Source organism: Melanaphis sacchari, unplaced genomic scaffold (assembly GCF_002803265.2).
Source record: "Melanaphis sacchari strain LSU unplaced genomic scaffold, SCAv2.0 Contig50_pilon_pilon, whole genome shotgun sequence".
NCBI lineage: Eukaryota > Metazoa > Arthropoda > Insecta > Hemiptera > Aphididae > Melanaphis > Melanaphis sacchari.
Window position 1 is genome coordinate 228784 of NW_020271344.1, and position 20161 is coordinate 248944.

The 20161-nt window shown below is 29.6% G+C and overlaps 1 protein-coding gene across 3 annotated transcripts; it reads right to left on the bottom strand.

The window, feature by feature from the left end:
- Positions 1-5661: 5661 nt before the first annotated feature.
- LOC112599289 (protein yellow-like) lies at positions 5662-19770 on the bottom strand. 3 transcript variants are annotated; one of them, XM_025346107.1, is made up of 4 exons: positions 19617-19770; positions 19496-19538; positions 17501-18770; positions 5662-6827 (listed from the first exon to the last, which is right to left on the bottom strand). In XM_025346107.1, exons 3-4 carry the CDS (start codon positions 18062-18064, stop codon positions 6159-6161), a joined length of 1233 nt encoding a protein of 410 aa, XP_025201892.1. In that variant the 5' UTR covers positions 18065-18770; positions 19496-19538; positions 19617-19770; the 3' UTR covers positions 5662-6158. The 3 variants fall into 3 exon arrangements, with proteins under 3 accessions (XP_025201892.1, XP_025201893.1, XP_025201891.1); XM_025346108.1 differs by lacking the exon at positions 19496-19538; XM_025346106.1 differs by having other exon boundaries at positions 19496-19770.
- Between the last annotated feature and the right edge of the window lie 391 nt (positions 19771-20161).

The following is a 20161-nucleotide window of genomic DNA, read 5'->3' on the forward strand; positions in this document are numbered from 1 at the left end:
TTCAATTACAATATAATATTATATCGTCTAAAGCTTAAAACATTAAAACAGTAGCCCATCCACTAGTGTACAATTAATTTCCTTTTTTGTTCAAACAATGATAATCGAGTTTAGAATTTTGTGTTCATATAATATTACGTTAAGTTTAAGGTTAATAATAATAATAAGCATAATAGTAACTCTGTTAAAAAACGTTTCCGGCCATTTCACACAATCAAATTTAATAATGTATACCCTTAAGACATCACGTTTTCTTTTTCACACATTAAATTAGTTGATTAAAAGCATAATATTATACCACGAGGGTATATTTGCAAGTGACTAGTGTTTTCGTTTTATCTTGCAAGATATATAATAATTTATAATGATAATACGCTGGATGTACGGCGTACGCGTGTTATTTTAATTAATTTAATTATAAATTGACCTACGATGACGATTATTATTATTGTGCCTAATAGATATAGACGTAAATTAGTGACCAGTTCTGGGTTATAGGTTAATTATTATTATATGTATTGACAGTATTATGGTATTGTAAGTATTGAAACTTGAAAGTACTATAATCATTTATGTAATATGTTACAACAATCGTATAATATATTTTCTTATTATAAACCATCTAATACAAATACAATAACTACGCTTTTTGTGGAAAAAATGTTTTACTGTTATCATTAGTTGTACATATATTATTAAAGTATTTTTTTTTTTATTTAATAATACACAATACAAAATATTATTGTTATTACAAAAGAAGTGCATACCTAATTAAACTAAAATAACCACGGAATTTTTAGCTTTCGCTCTAAGTAAAAAATTAGAGAGCATAATTATTTTTTAGGAGCTAGACTTAAATTACCTCAGTAAAAATATATTATCAAAAATAAATATGGTGTATTGGTATACGTTATAGAATATCTATTCACCATTAATTATTATTTATCAGGAACATGGTATTTATTTAATTATTTATGAATGGAGTGCTTACATATGTGAGACGTGTTACTTAGAAGAGACTATATCTCAATATTTTTTGTAACTCTCTTAAGTTTTGTGAAGACTTCATAGTAGCATTTAGATCTCTTACAAAAATAAATACATTGTGATGAAATTTAAACAATTAAGGTAGATTTTAATTTGCAAATACATAATAGTACCAACCGTCAACACGCATCAGAGTAGTACAGAGTGAAGCGAAACGAGTGGCTAACAATCAGCAGTGATCTTGTTAAATTTTTTTTTTTAATAATAAATTAACAATCTAAACTAGATTTATTTCAGTGAAAATTGTAGTTATTACGTTACGGAAATAAAAAAAAAAAAACTGATAAAAATGTATAATTAATTAAATTATGTAACACACGTTTTACTATTTACTAAATATATTATTATGAATTATAAAACTATACGACACGGCTTAGTTTTATTATATATATGTATATATACATGATTATATGAGTAAAATTTAAACCATAGATAAACCATCTGATCATAGATATACCATCTGGTCATAGATAGATTATTTCGAATAATGACCTAGTAATATGTTTAAGCTAGTAAATACAGGTTAGAAGTAGATAAACCACTAGTATTAGAATGAACATAAATTTATTTTTAATAATTAATTGATGTTCATTGTTTATCAGAGAGATGATTTAATTATTATTAAATTATTTCAGGACAGTTTAATATTTTTATGTATACCTGAATTCTTTGAAATTAATAAAATATGTATAATATATTTTATATAATACACATAATTATAATTATAAATGAATTAAATACTTAATGTAAAATAGTTTATAAGTGAGACGAAAACTATATCAAATAAAATATTTAACATTGTTTAATATAATAATTGATACAGCGCATTATAGTACCTACGTGAATAATTAGTTATTATATAAATACATCAAGAGTTATTTAAAATATGATAATAAATTTATGTTGTTTTAGTTAACCACAAAATGTATAACAGATTAAATTTGAATTGTTCGAATAACAGTACTAGTTATAGTTTTAGTAATATTATTTATAAGTAAATATTTATCATTTAGTAATTAGTAGCATAACTCATTAATATGACAACATTTTTAATAGTATCATAAGTTATAACGGCAATGAATAAAATTAAATTATCTCTACATCTCTCTCTTCAAAAATTAATAAAATTGATATTTTTAAGTCAATTAATTATTAAAATTGTAAAAACGATTTATTATATTACGTACTAAATTATAATATTATCCAATGATTTAAGAAAAAATATTTTTCAAATAAACGCATTCTTAATTGTAATACATTTATTACTAAACTTATAAACAGGTGTCTATTACCTAATTATTTTTATTATCACCTTTTACTTACATGTGTTTAGTTTGTTTTTAAAAAATAGATAGTACCTAATCTTATATTACTTAATACCTTATTGTACTCTTTTATAACATCTCAAATACTCTAATATTTCTTCTTAATATTATAATGAGTTATTACAAATTTGAATGTGTTCATTAATAACAATACAAAAATATTTCGATGCCCGATATATTGATCTTATATTTTTAAATTTTGACCACCTACGGGTAATTTATGTCGCTTATATTTGCCTTCCATTTTATTTTCAAAGTGAAAGTGTTTGGTAATGTGTAACGAAAACTTATTAAATTCTGAAATTAAAAAAAAAAAAAATAATGATAATATCGACGATAACTATAAAATTATTGTTATTATTATTGCTATACATTTTACACAAAATATTTTACAAATGACTGTATAATTGAAAAGAACCGATGCTGCAATGGACTGATCGGTTGGCGATATACAATGATAAAAATTAATTTAAAAATAAATACTGTACTGCAAGTAATCTACCATAAAATAAAATACTTACCTACACCGAATGTATTAAATAAACGGGCATTGCCCATTTGCGCCAAAAAAAATTAATTTGTTTTGGGTACAGCCCTTTTGCGTCAAATTTACTTAATATAATTATAATAAATTAATATATTTTTTCCTCAAATAATAATCAATACAATTTTATTTAAATTTTAGTCAATAGTACGAATGTTTTAAAAATAATACAAATTATTTTAAACAATAGGTAGGTAATAAATAGTTTTATTTTTTTTGAAAATTATAAGCTTTCGATAATCATAGTCAATTGTACGATTTTAAATAACCAATTCGTTAGTGTAAAATGTTTACGCAGATAAATTTGGCGCAAATGGGCTACCGGAAAAAATATACCTTTTTTATTTTGATGCAAATGGGCTATACCCAGAACGAATTTTTTTTTTTGGCGTAATTGGGTAACCCCTAAATAAACACATTTCAAGCTATTTCATGTTCATCGAATTCGTTTTTGATAATAAAGTATAATTCGTATAAAAATGCATTGATTTCCCCCGGGGATGAGTATATCATGTATTTGTGAATTGTATTTTCAATTAAATATTATCATAGTAAGTGTAGATATTCACGGAGCCGCGGTGGCCGCTGTCTCGCATTGTTGTTTTTAAATGCAATTTTTTAAAACCGTCATGTGGCAGCGGTGATTATGTTGAGTTAGAACAGAAACTCGATGTGATAATATTATACATTTTAATATTGTATCACGCGTGTTCAGCAGTTTTGAGTTGAAAAACACAACTAAACAAATAACATGTCGATCAGATCTGCAGACATAATATAATAATTATATGTGTGTATTTAATATTAGATATACCTTTTATGTTTGGACGTAATTAAAAGTAACTGACCCAAAAAACAATAATTTTCATTGCACGTTTGAACAATAGTCGCGCGCACGCTCTACGCTCCGTGTCGCGGTGTATACCTCCAGCTACCAGCTACAACTTGTGTATACGTGATTCAAACAAACAGTGCATACTGCCGTAATTATAATAATTGTTGTGTAACAAAATCCGTTTCCTGGGTAAAAAATTAAAAATTAAAAAAAAAAAACCAGCGTACGTTCACGGGATCGTATATAAACGTGTATGCATAAGGTACACAAACGTACACGGTACACGCGGATGGTGGAAATGCATAAATCTAATTATTAAATATTATTATTATTATTTCTCGCGTCCGTTATGTTAGGACGTGTATATTATTTATAGGTCACGCGGGATTTCAGTGCGAATTATTCAACGGGGTGTGGTTCAAGGCGATCTGCAGCGATTATGCCTCTGTTGTTTTACCATTCGAGTGTATAATAATATCTGTTGTCTCTTGTCATAATTTACGAATTCGTGCGCGCAACGCACGGACGGTGGACACCGCAGGTTACCTACGCGCGTGGCGGTCGTAGGTAGTACCTAAAACCTATATAATGTATATATATATATATAAGTATTCGTACAAAATATATATTATATACGCGTGTACCTGCGTGACACAACCACCGTAACCGTAGTATTGGTAACCCAAGTTGACTAGAATACGAATACGTAACTAACTAAAACAATATAATAGTTGCACGTGGACCAAACGATATCCCGCCCGTCCAAGGGTGTATTATCTTACAAAACGTTCGTACTACGATTGTGGAAGAACGATGTTGATAATGTATTGTGTCGAAAAACGACAAAATTAAAATAACGAAATAGTTTTTAATATAGGTTTGACATGGCGAAGAAATCAGAAAAGGGTGCGACAATAATGTTTTTAAAAGTGAAGGTATAATAATATAATAATTGTTGTATGTTATGTTGTGTACCTTTGTACTCGTTATGGCAATGAATATATTTTATAGACGTCGTGTGCAGTCCCGTCTCCGGATCGCCTATATTTTCTAACCTTCTGATATTTCGCTATAGCATGCACGGTGCAATGTTCGCAGTACAAAACAAATCAATAATTAATCGGTTTAATATTGTGAACTTGCATTAACAACGATAGGTATAATATACTATACCTGGTCTGTAATATAATATCAGATCACCATATTTTCAACACACGTCGCCTCCACCACTGTTCTCCGGTATTAGGCAACCGAGCTGTGGAATGATGATAAATTATAATGATTACATCGTTCTATTGTAGATACAGCTGTTACTGTGAGATTGTGATTATTGCAAAAGCGATTTATAATATTTAATATGCAAATAACAATAATCTATTTATAATTTTCGAAATATTTCGATTTACCTTACCACATTATATTTTCAAAATTATGCAATTAGTCCGTGCTGATAAAAACAATAAGTTTCCTATACACTATCGATAGTAATTATATGTTTAAAATCTTGGGCGTTTGTAGGAAATAGATAATTTTGCGTTTTCTATGGTTGATTTTGATTACGATCTTAAATAAATAATTTATTACTATCCTAGATAATTTAAAACAGTATTTTCCAAAAAAAAAAAAATGCATAAAACGTTTATGTTTTTAAATAAATTAACCACCTCGTCGTTCTTTTGTTAATTAGTGCATATATTTATTTTTTGTACAAGTTACAACACTGCTTTATGTATTATAATGTATTTAATCTAGTCTTAAATTTAAATCTTAATTTACTTTTTTAATAAATAATTAATGACATGAAAGTTGTTTTTTATAATAAAATAAATATATAATTAGTATAATAATAATAATAATAATAATAATTAATAATAATATAACATATTATTTATTAATAATATGCGATACGTATATCATGCAAAAAATACATCTAAAAAAAATAGTAAATATACGTTGTTATATTATGTCATGTGTTTTTTATGTCCAGAGAGTGTCTCAACGTGTAGATTTTCCTGATATACATACCCTTACTTGTATTCTATAAATATGTTATAAATAAATTTCTCACTAAAGTTTAATTACTTACATTACAATATTTTAACACGTTTAATGTAAATCGATAATTTAACTATATATTTAATTTTTACACGAATCAACTCTACTGCAAGAGAGTTATACTTATATTATTCGAGTTTGGCAAAACAAAAATATTATAAAGCACAGAAGTTATGCAAATACATTTATTGAACACGGTAACAGTTACCTGAAATTAAATAATTTGTTATTTTTTACAAAAACAAATAATCCAAGGCATTCGCTCTGCGGTGAAATGTTTTACTGGAACATTAAATACTGGAAATTTGGCAGCCGAAGTCATTCACTCATTCATTAACTGTTATAATATGCATTATTTGCCACACTGGGCGATGAGGGGTTGCAAGCGAACATTGGCGCCCAAACAACCTACTGCACCGGATATGTAGTCCGGGAAGTTACTCTCAAGTATCCAGAGAACACCGCCTTGGTTGTCGGGAGCCACTTGCGTGGCCAACCGGCCACAGTCATCGGCTTTCCGGACCAACGAAAACCTGTCTGAGCCGAATGACGTGCCATCACCAGACCGGTCTGTATCCCAAGCGTACACGTCACCTTGACCACGATACCGGAAATACACGGTACTCCGACCATCCGTGCCCAGAATGACCATCTTTTCGGGCTTTGGGCCTAGGTCGACGACGGTGCCCTCCGAGCATCCCTGACGAAGGTTGCAAGTATCAATTTTGTACATACGGTTGCTGGTCAAGTATGTCAGATACAGGGAGCCGCCACCGGCATCCAGATCCCTCGCTAAAGCAATGTAAAGCACGTCCCGCCGGCCGGTGCAATCGTGCGTGATCGCCTTCGGCAGCACCACTCGATAGCTACGGTCTGCCGCCACCTCCCACACGATTACCGACCGCGTGGCTGCGTCCGACACGTACACAAACGCTTTCCCATCAACTCCATAGTCAGCCGTGATGTAGTTTAATCGGCTGGCTGAGCATACCAACCCCGACAAGTCGAATTGTTTGACTACCTGTATATATGCAATCCAAACGAAACAAACATTATATTAAACCCATATAGCCATATGGTAGTATAGTGGGGGAGTTTAACCTAAGGACTAAGCTTTCCCAAAAGTTTGAAAGGGTGGCTTAGTGCTTAGTCCCTTTACAATATACCACGGTTATTTATACTTCTAATTTCAACTACGTGCGTATTTTCAGGTACCTACCTAATGTTAATTATAAAGTTAATAAGTCAAGACTTATTAAATAAGTATTCAATAAAACAAATATTAGCGTTCAGCAAAACCAATTTTACATTGTTATTACATATAATTGTAATATTAGACTGAATTAATGTATTATCAAACGTTAGAGTTAGAGTGTAAGAAAATTGTTTAATTTTTATGTCAGTATTTTTTTTATATTTCAATGTATAAATAAGTTTTATGCGTAAGTAAAATATTTCAATTTAAAAACGAAAATAATATAATTTGCTTAAAAATCAATATATTATAAAAATCCAACTTTAAACATAGATACATTTAAATTTCATTTTAAGTAAATATATTTTAATAATAAAGCTACAACTACAATTGGTTTTGTTAAACATATATTTTTGCTGTGTTGTATGCATTTAAGATGGAGACACGCATTAGGACGTGACGTATTCTTATTTATTTATTTTTAAATTCTTTTCACAGTAAAATGTTCACCCTGTCCAGCGACATCGATCTGTTTTTAAATCATTTGAACAAATACATTTTTGGAATCCTATTTACGCATCTGTACGTATTCCATAAATATATATATTGCCATGTTTAATTGTGAAAATATTATTTATATCAATGTAAAATTTTTAGACTTGAAATTTGTAAATGGAACTATATATGAAAAATTCCAATAATATACCATTTACTTCACGAGATACTCAACTACTCATAAAAATTCTTTAGAACATTTACTTTATTGTCCTTATACCAATATTGATGTTTAGCAGTCTAAACTGGTGCCACTGATTCCATTTAAATTTTGATTTTTTTGAAACACATTCAGCATACTTCAGATAAAAGTGCTTTCGACATTTTTCTTTTATTACTTATATTACTTTTTATACAGTTATTCGTACGGTTCCTAAAAAAACGTTCACGCCAAATTCTTTTTCATCGACATTATAAAATATGATTTATATTATATTCCTTCTTTATCTAACCACGTATTGGCTGTTTCAGGTTGTCTGGTTATATTTTTATTTTTCAATATGCTGTAATTCTGCAATTTACGATTCAATATTATAATCTAAGGTGTTCGCTTTTTATACATTCTTTGTGCACGAATAGATACCACAAATATATCATTATTTGAAAATTGAGAATAAATACGTTGATGACAAATTTTACAACCCTATGATGATCTTATAATAATATTATATTTACTACGAGTCAGTTTTTGTCATATTACAACTCAATGAAACAAGATACGATAACATTTATTATTAAGTGTAAAAACTGGTTAATTTTTTAAAAATTTCAGGTAATGGTATAAACTGAGTTCAGTTGTATTATCGAGTTTTGATTTACGAGTAGTAAAGTGGTTTTAACATTATTTGGTTTTTTGATTAACTTCAGATTTTAAACCCGGTTTTAAACTCGATTCAACTCTCTAAATATATTTGATACATTATTTTAAATGAGCTTTTCGAAAAATGAAACCATTGTTACGTAAATTTGTATTAAACATTATATGGAGTTTCGAAAACTAAACCCGTACCTATAAGTACGATTTATAATTGTAGTAGAACACAATTCTATACTTTAAAGTTTCAATTAATAAAATATATTATACATATTGTACATGAAAAATTGATTGTAAAGTAAATACGAATAATACCACTATACAATTCAAATTTTAATACAACGACTGTACATTACAATTACCACTCACAGCGGATTTCAGTTTCATATCATTTCATAAACTACAAACACCGCATATTATCATATTATATGTGTGATATAGTAATGCTGTACGTATTACAATATATACAATATAGTGTTCTATCAGAACTATGACGTGTACTATTGTACTGAATACTTGGTATTAACAAAATAGTTTGAAATAACTTTCACTCGAATGAACTCAAATAATTATTAATCAATACTGTACAGTTATTTCATCAATTGGCATCTGCGTCGAACCTTTAAGTATTCGATATTATATTCGCTCATCTTAATTAAACGCGATAAATGATTAAAAAATCGATAAGCAAAATTATTAAGGACATTTTTAGCTAAAAAAAAAACGCACGCGTTTTGTCTTTCCGTGTCTACAGAGAGCCGTTTAAATAAAATTGCTCATTACTTCTTTAGGAAAAAAAAAACACGTCAAAATATCGTTTTACGCGACTGAAATATTGCAACTGTAGAGAAATAACAGTGTTCAGGAAAGAACACGTTTATTAAAAATCGAAATATTGTTTATATCGAACACTCACACACAGTTATCTACATCATGTGATGTGAATAAAAAATATATTATGTTTGATGATGTATACTTATAGTACTTATGCGTAATAAACAAAAAATATAGTCTAAGAAACTGCTCCAATTTCTCAACACCACAACACATAATATCGGTTTACTTCTCACACATTTTTTAAAATTAATTGGGTCTTTGTAGTCTCACAAAAAAACCTTAAACTTCTACGAGAAACGTTACGACATCGGTCGGTTGTGTAGCCGTTTCTTTATAATATTTTATAATAATTATATACATAATACTGTTTACACACATTAACTGACATTTATAAAAAATTAATACAATAATATTATAACTTATAAGACATAAAATGTCTATAAATAAAAAGTATAATATAATCATGATATTGAGCATTTGGTAAAAATATCAAGCATGATGTATTATATTACATAGTTTGTCGTTGACTTTAATAATTAATTGCATAATTCATATGAAAACATGATATTTATTCATAACTTTACTCGACATATTATTACTTATATGATTAAGATTTTGTTCTGTTATTGTTACTATCACTATTTATATCACAGGATATATTATTTTATAACAATAATATCATTAAATATAGATCGCGTTATACGAGTATTGTATTATTATTACTACTTTAAGCTAATTACCGTGACAAAATAACGAAATACGAAAAGGCGCGTCGTGACGCGACCTCGAACACACGCTAGCATAATATAATATTATTATCATGATACATATTTTAAATGAGCCGTGATGTAAACGAACACATTGATGTACGCAAAATGTGAGCCATAGAAGTGACCGGTCTGAACGATATTAGATCCAACTAGCTCAGATTTATCTATCAGATAAGTTAGTGGTAAATCTATAAAGGATGAAATAATTTCAAAAATTAAAGAATATATTTGAAATAAATAATAATAATACACATTATCTAACAAACTATTGATAAAAAAAATGGCATTATTCATAATAATTGTTTAGCTGTACTTTAGTCGTAAATTATGACTTTATGAGTAATATGCAAGTAGGACTTCAAAAAATAATAGAACTTTTTGTTTTCCAATCAGAAAAGTTAATTTTTTTCACTTCTTCAAATAAAATTGTAATAGACGATTTAAATAATTATGAGTGCGGGTAACTTTCTTTATGTAACTTAACCTGTTTCCACCACACCAAAATAATTTAACTAAATGTTCACCGTGAATGCCTCTAAATAGTAGGTATTTACCCATTATAAATTACACAATCTAAGTTGTCGTATCCTGGGAATTGGATTATTACAGCACATCGAAGACTGGGGCATTGTCGCTCGGATGGCGAATAATTATTCCAATACATATTTATATTTAGATCGTTAATCCTAGCTCGTTGCAGTCGTGCGTTTTGGACCTTGCCATTAACTGCAGGTCACTGCGATTCACATGCTTATAATATATAATTTTTTATTATAATATGCTAATTTTTTTATCGTATTAATATAATTATAATATTGCACTCATATTTGCCTGGATCTAATCGTCTTATCCTTATTCATTAACGTGGTGGCTGGCATGCGTATATATACATGTAATATTATATAAACAATATGTAAAACTGCATCTACATAATATTGCCGTTAACAGTAATCGTTTTTAAATGGGTTATGGATGCTTTATACCGTGTTAAAACAATATTATTATAATACAATAATGTGTTAAAATATATTAAACGCATGTAGAGGCGGGGTGTTATGTCCCTGCTACAGTACCGCAAGCATGTCGAGCACATGTAAGTTGTAAATCATTTTTCGACAATAACAATTATTATTCCGTTGGAACACAAATTCGAAATTCACTTGCTTTTATTGCTAATCAATATCAATTTCGTTCGCAGCTGGTGCCGGTCGAGCGCTTACCCCTGCAGCTCCTGAATTTATATATTATTATTATATACATGTTAATATAAAAATGTGATATACGATTAATAATAGGTAAATGAAAAAAATCTCAACTAATTTATCAAAAGTAGAATTGGAATGAAATTTTTTTATGGTTGAAAAACGGGATCAAGGCAGGCGGTTGTTATCGTGTTTATAGATTATCAAAAATAATAAAATAGGCGATATATTATTTGTTCTTGAAGAATGTATGATCATGGTCAATTAAAAGTAGTCATAGTATTATGTTAATAACGTGGAAATTCATGCACTGCACTAATCTCGAATCGAAAAAAAACAATCAAAGTAATATTATTATGGTTTGCTAAGAAATGCCGAAGCTGTAATAACTAATACAAACTGGGTTTACAAACTATTAGTTTTTTTTTTTTTTTTTTAATAACTCAATACAAAATATTACGCATTGCTACATAAACAAATATATATTTTTAATAAAAATATATCAATATTTTATAAATACAAACAATAAACTTTTTTTTTAAATTTTTAACAGAAAATTTTATGAATTTCAAAGTAACGGATGTTTTATAATAACGACATTGCTATATAAATAGTATTTAAATTAATAAAACGAAATTTTAGTTACATTTATAAGTACGTATTTATAAATTACATTTATAATGTCTATTTACTTAACCAATAAATAAATCGAAGCAATTAAGCGTAGTAGCTTGAACTAAATATTATTTTTGATATTTATAATATTAAAGTATACTTATAAACTTATTGTGTATTTAAAATAATGTACATCATGCACAATACTCATTTTCACTTCGGTTCATATTATGTTATATTTATACGAAATTTTAATGTAAACTACATTATATAATTACAATTTAAGAACTTTAAAAATCAATTTTATCAGCATTTGATTTCGTTTGTTTTTATTTTAATATTTATATTGAAAACTTTTATACGGATTACATATTTTCGATCTAAGATACGTATATATTTAAACTAATCATGAACACTTTCAAAATTATTTGATAACTTCCAGAATATATTTGCTAACTATTTGCTAACTTTTGGTATAAAATAGTTTAAAATCGTAGTACAATTCTAGCAGAGTTATACCAAGAATGAATGTAGAATTTAAGTAACTTATTGTGTGCAAGTATTTATACAGTTTAAGTTATTTCCATCCTATATCTGTCGCCTTAAGCTTTTTGTTGTGACCACATATTATGGGTCATGGCTAGACAGATCTAATAAACCGAGGACATATGATCTGTATATCTGTAACTATATGACTTAACGAATTAACCAAAATGATTTATAATAGTAACTACTAGACAGAAATCTTTCACAATGTGTATTTTGTTATTTTACGACCATAAAATATTATCGCTTTAAATAGCGTTTCTGGTTTTATTAATTCTTCTGTTTATTTATTTCAATAAAATATCGTTCGGTGTAGGTACCATATAATAGCTACCGGTGATCAGGGCCAAATTTGAAGGAAGTTCACGACTATAATTTATATATATAAATAATGTTGATACCAACTGCAATTCCTATATCAACAATTACATTATGCCAGTCATAGTCTATCAAAGTTATTATAAATTATTCCTTTCTTTTAATTTATAATTAGATTAAAACTTATAGTACTAAAACATATAGTATATACTTATTATTTATAACTATATCTACTAAAATAGTTTCTCAACGAGTATTATGTCCTTTTACTTACTCTACTAAAAAATCAATTTCTAAATTATGCAATAGTAATTTAGAAACAATTTTAAATTTAAAAATGTATCTTCCTTATGAATATATTGCTGAAGAAATAATTGTAATTTATTTTCAAATAGTAATGCAAAATCTCAATTTAAAAAATGAATTTATTTCACGTGTTTAAAAAATAAAATAAAAATTAATATGAAAATTAAATTGTTTAATATATAAGAAGTGTTTTTAAATGTATAGAGGTAATGCTTTTTATGAACTATTAAACTTTTATTTTTTAAACGTGCAAGCTACATTATTCATAATTTCTCTTAAATTATACTATTAAAATAAATAAAAATACAGATAACTTATTGACATTACATAATAATCGTAAAGAAAAAAATAGTTTTTTGTCAACTCGTTTTTTGGTTTTTAATTAGATATAATTTTATTTTAAACTATTTTATGTAAAAAGAAACCAGTCAGTAAGAAATTAATTTTTATTAACTTGCATAATATTAAAATCTTAAGAAAGTATTAAAAACAAACCAAGTATACAATATTAGCACCACAATGTTTTAAATTGTTAATATTATTTGAGATGTGAAAGAGAAAATGCAGTTTTATTTATTAATAATATTGCAAACATTAATGAAACTAAAAAGTAAGTGCAAAATAAAATCTTATATTGATTTAAACATTGTATAGTTAATTTGAAACTATTTAAATCCTGAAGAGCATATTTTATATTTATGACGATAGACATCTATAATTCTAATCTAACTGCCCGACGATGTTATTGCAAACACATTTATAAGGCCAGTTTAGTACCTATTTGTTATTAAAACAAAGATACAATCTAAATTATGTAGAAAACAAAAAAAATACCCTTTTTCTATAGATTGTTATTATTTTAAATGAGTGTTATTTATGCAAATCTGCTATCTTCAGATAAAGGTCTTTATGGTATCTGAAATAATCGAATAGATACTATGGATTTTATCACACGAAGTAATCAGGTTTTATAAAGTGAAAATTAGTTTTTAAATATTTACACATACAGATATTAAACAGTACTAGTAAACGTATAAAATATAAATTAATTTTAAATGTGTTTTAACTATCTTTTTGGTTTTATGGAGGTCAATTTACTCGACAAAATAATATAGGTACGAGTATGCAAGTATGCAATCGAATTAAAATGCCTTATATGGCCAATTATTTGTGCTTTTTTCATAGTAAAAATCTTTTAAATAATTGTTGAGTTATTATAGTTATGTACTAAAAGCTAAAAAAAAAAAATCTAATACACAATTAAATGAGTTTTTGAATTTCCCCATGTCTTTTTCGATGTTTAATTTATTTTATTTATTTATTTATCTTTTAATTTACATTGTTTATTACGTGAAACTATTTTTAACAGCTCTACGATTTGAGTACAAAATGTAAAAGTGTATAAAAATACAAATCTTAAATAGCTGAAAAAAAACCCTGAAATTTAATTAAAACAAACTAATATTTTTTTTTTTAAGTTACTTTTTAAAATAAGGTACATTTAAATCTAAGCGTAATTTCTACTTAAATTATTGTCTACCTATTTATTGATACAATATTAATTGTGAAATATATGCATGTCAGTGTATAAATGATTTTATGGAATCTATATATATTATTTGTACGTGAAAATACGTTCTGATAAGTATAAGCAATATTATTGTATATACCTACATGAATAAATAAATAATATATAATTATGCAATGCATTAAGTGCGGGGTTTTCAAAAAAAAATTCGATAGGATTTTGGAATCAGTAGTCACATTTTTAATTTAAGAAAATTTTTAATTATAAAATACATGGAAATATAGTGATTTCGTATAACATAACATGGTATACAACAAAATTAATAGAGCTAATAAAATACATACAGTGTTATTAACTACTTCCTTTACATATGACATCTTCTAAGACGTAATACCTTATATACAATACCCTATCTGATTATTTTATAAACATTGAAAAATATGACGAAATTCCACTACACAAAATCGAAATTGTGGTGTCCATATTTTCAAGATAGCGGCATATCCTTTTTATAAAATATTTTTTAACGCTGAGCTATGATATTTTGCAGCATTTCACATTTTATTTTACTAGTTATTATATGTTATATATAACATATTTTATTGAAACTTCTTTATTAGAGAATATATTTTTATAAAAACGACAATGTGACATCATCTTGAAAATATTCTTCTGATCACATTTTTCGGTAACAGGTGTTTAAACTTTTCTATTAACCTAAAATGTTGCCATATTGCCTGTAAAATAGATGTTAACAGTATTTATGGGTATCAAGTTCCATAAGTTAAACCCTGTCACTTAAAACTATACATAATAATATTAATTATTATCGTACCTCACATGCGTGTTTATTATAAACTAAATTCTATATATAATACCTATATACCTATATACATTATTGTTCTATCGTTTTGGAAGTTGACATGCAATGACGCACCAATGAACCCCTTTACTATATTATATTACATATAATATAGTATTATACAGAGAGACAGAGACAATTTAAATTACAACGACATAAGTTTTGCCGCCCTAAAGCAATAACGCTATTTTCACCGATGTTTTGGGCACAAGAGTATTGGTAATGGAGAGGGGAAACCAACGAACCGGCAGATATCGTGATTGTCGCACGCGGTTAGTCTGGACTCGACGGGGGGTCAATTGAAAGTGTTAGAGGGTGCGTATAATGGACAAAGAGAAGGGTTCGGGAAATCCATTTTGGCGTTGAACAGATTATAAATTATCACGCAGCAATAATATACTCTATATCTAGCAGCTACACAGGGGTGGTACGAGAGACACTTTCGACCGACTATAATATAATGACTATACTAACATAACTAAATGCGTACAATAAGATTCTATTGCGATACCATTCTTGTAGATTTAATGTCAGTGTCGTGTTTAGGATTTCTCCAAATTTGGAATGGTTGGTGAAAATTTAAAAATCATCAGAAACCGTAAAGCGGTATGCTCCCCTACCCATCAAAGCCTAGAATTTAAAGTTTTAAAACATAAACCAAGCATAAAATATTATAACATATTGCGGTCAAAGACATTGCTTTTTGAAAACAATACCAGCAAACAGTGGCATTGATAATATTAATACACTGTTATAGAGTCAAAAATAGGTTATATTATTTATATATGTTAAAATATTTATATATATATTGTTTGTACTTAAAATAGATACATTATATTATTGTCTTTTGATCTTTTATTTATATAGTTTAAATAAGTCTATATTATGTGCTTCATTGCTACAGAGTATTCAATTTCATATATTTTTTGTGTATTGATACGACGCCGTAACAGCATACTAATATAATACAAAATTTATAAAAACGGCTCTTCTCGAGTCGATTTGTTACATAAAACATAACTACGCGTAGATAGTTTCGAAGAAATATAAGGATAAACTCTAAAATTCAGATATACGAGAAAACGATTTAAAAACACTTAGCGAACAACCACAGACTATAAAATATTTGCGTCGTTGGGATTTATGTTTATTTTTATATACTTAGGGAAATTAGATTCTTATTGGATTTTGTCATGAACTTTTGATACGATGTTACGCAGTCGCATAATGTTTAAATCATTTTGCCAAGTCGAAGACATTCGATACAAAAGAATACGCATACACTCATCTATAAATTTGTTTAGCGTTGTGTGCAGGTTAATCAAAATACCGATGATAAATTTGGTTGGATGAATGTGACATTAAGGGTGAAGTAAGTATGCTGTTCTAGGGAGTCAGGCCATAATATTATAATAGTTATTTATCTCCCTAATTTCTTGTATAATAACATGTCATTTAGCCGCTTCGCATTTAATACGGTTATTTACATAATATTATCAATCATAACTTTATGTGTTGCCAATCGTTATTTAAAATATTATCATACAATAGCTTACACAAATATAATACATAACTAAGCCTAGACAGATGGTCCAATAAATATGGAATATCGCATATCATGTATGAATTATATTTTGTTGAAATGTTGTTTTTATTGATTGTGGTTCGGATGTAATTAATCCGCGAAAAACGTATATCGTGTTCGTGTATTACACTCGTCTTTGCAATTTATGCAAAACGAAAATATTTATTGTGCAAAAAAAAAATATTCCCACTTCCTAAATGATAGAAATATTACAGGTTTGCTCAAAAAATAATCGTACTGATTGAATTTACCATTAAATTCACCGATAAATTATCATTTTTTATTTTCGCTTTCAATCGGAAAAATTAATAGTTATAAATCCCACGCTTAAAGATTTCCTACCGATGTGCTCGGCAAAGAAAAGGTGTAGGTATTCAAATGTACTTCTTGAAAATATTATTTGGAATTTATTTTTTAACACGCGAAAATATTAATTTAGAATTTACATTTGTGTATACCTATTACCAAAGGTAACTGACCTCTAACTAACCCAATCCAAAAGTAAACTGATGACATATTTATGCCGGCAATAGAAAGAATTACAAATTTCGTGACACTGACCTTGTCGGTTTTGACGTCTATGGCGAATATCCTGGGCTTTGTCCGACGGACAGGCTGCTCCACGGTGTTGACCAGCCCGCTGTCGAGCACCCACAGCAAGCCGGTCGGGTCCAAGTAAATGTCAACGGCGTTCTGTATGGCGTTCGGGTCGCCCTCGTCGTGCAGCGCCCAGCACGGGTACGCCGACAGCACCGGCCAGCACCTGTGCTCGCATTCCAGCCGGACAGCGGACACGGTGAACGGTACGCCGGACCGGAACCTGGGCGTGAGCACGAACGCCCGGTCGCCCCACACTTGGACCCTGGTAGCGATCACGTTCTTGGCCACGTACCGGCCGGTGTCCGCGTAAACGCTCTTGGTGGACGTGCACGGCCACTCGACGTTCTGGCCGCTTAGCGAGTACGCGGCCACGAACGCGGGCGCGTCCGAGCCGGCCACCGCGCCGAAAACCGCGACCACCAGCAACGCCGCCGCCGCGCGGAAACCGCCGGACATCGCGGGACGATCCGGTAACAGGCAGAGGTAAACGCGGTTGAGCTGGTCGCACGGATGGACCTTAAACATGTATTGTGTTGTTATGTACACGTGTACCGCGGTAACCGCTGCTCCGGCGGGACGCGCTCGCGGTTCAGCTACGATTCAATGCGGTAGACCGCCGCAAACGCTTTGTGCCGGTGGGTCGCGAAACGGCAGCGGACGACTTGCAGATATTATGTTCGCTATCGGACCTGTCACCGTAAATTATATTATATATTATAACGCATGTTCTATATAAATAGATATATTATATACGTGTGTGTGCGTGTGTGTGCGTGGCTATCGTGACAGACGTGTCAGTTTTTCGTACTCGTAACGGTATATCGGCTTTTTGTTGTTTTTTATTTCGTTCTCGTATCGCGCGTTTATGCATATTATTATTAGACGTTGTGATATACGTTTTTGTTTTCGGTTTTTTCGTCGTTTTCGTAAACATTTTTTCGCGCCGGTGGCATTGACGCGGACGTGTCGGGCCCGCCGTCTTCGGCGACGGTGGCTCGGCCGAAGGTCAAGGTCTCTCGGCTCGACGGGTTATTGTGATGTATCGGTCGCGACGGTGTACATCATAATAATGTTATTAGTTTTTGTCGTCGTCGTCGCCTAACGATGTGATTTGACCCTCGGACAGCCTTTACGTGTTTCCATTATCTCGGCTTGTGCGGCGGAGTTTGTACTGTGTACACACTGCCCATGCAAGCTTTCCAAACCAGTGCATACCCGTTCACTACCGAATCTGGAAAATAATTGTTCGTAATAGGTGAATAACTGTATCCCGATACCCTTCGGTGTACCTTATCTCCGATCTGATAGGTGATAGCCCTAGTATGTTTGTACAAATTAATTAAAAGGTCTATATAGGGTACGTTTTAATCGAGCTGCAGCCTGCAAGTAACATTGTAATTTATTATCTATGTTTTAGAACAAAATGATCGGTATTGCCAATTAGTATTCAATTATAATTTAATATTTTACTGCATCTACATAGTCATGGTTAGTAATAATGAAAATATATAAAATCTCGTTGTAGACAATATTATTACATTTTGTTATCATTTATAATAATATATTCATATAGTATCTGTTAAAAAAATTTGATCAGTAATTATTTTACTATAAAAAACCAAAATTGTATTAAAATTATTAAATTAAGTTCTTAATTTGTTTACAGATCAAATGATGTTTATAAGATATATTTTCTGTTGACTTCTAATAATTTTTCGTTGTCTAGCGCTATGACCGCTACTAAAACCTAAGTCTTAGATATTATAATACCTAAGCTGATAACGAATATTTAAAAAATCTTTTTGCAAAGCCAAGAACTTGTAAACCGCAAGATTAAAATTTTTATCAGTTTATAATAAACTATAATAATAATTAATGGCGTTTACAGTTACATGAGTATACAGGGTATAGCCAACGATCAGCATGCTTTTTGAATTGAATATCAGTCTAATTTACCTTTTTTTGAGAGAGAGAGCAACACGAGTATAATACGCAGCCTCTGAAACCGTCAAATTCGACACATTTAACAAAACCCATGACAATAAAAACGTAAAACATAATAATCACATCATATCACCTATATTGCGTGTACGCATATGAGCTGCAACGACAAAAAAAAAAATCAAAAACAGCGGGCCCCGTCGTCGTCACTTTCGTACGATAACAACGGTTGCGTGTGTGCGGCTAAATACCATGTGCAGCTGCGCACACACGACATACCGTCGATATGGTGCTGTATTGTATCGTTTTATTTGTATGGTATACAGTAAGTTATCCGTATTATTATACCGGTGGCCGGATGACAGTTCATGTCCAGGACCTCGTGTAGACATTAGCGAAACTCGTATAATATTATGTAGGTGATACCTACCTACTATTACTTTCGAAAAAATTGTTTATTTTTGACAATTTTTTTTCAAACACGACCAACTGCGAAAACATAATGAAGTTTTTAGTGCGTGATGAACGTGATTTAACTTTAAAGTATAAACTCAATGTCATTTTCGTCGTACAAGTTGTCAACTTTTCGATATTTGTACACAGTATTGTACTATAACATACGACATCTGTGCGTATTTGTATTACGTAATTACAATTATACTCGTAATTATTATTGTATGA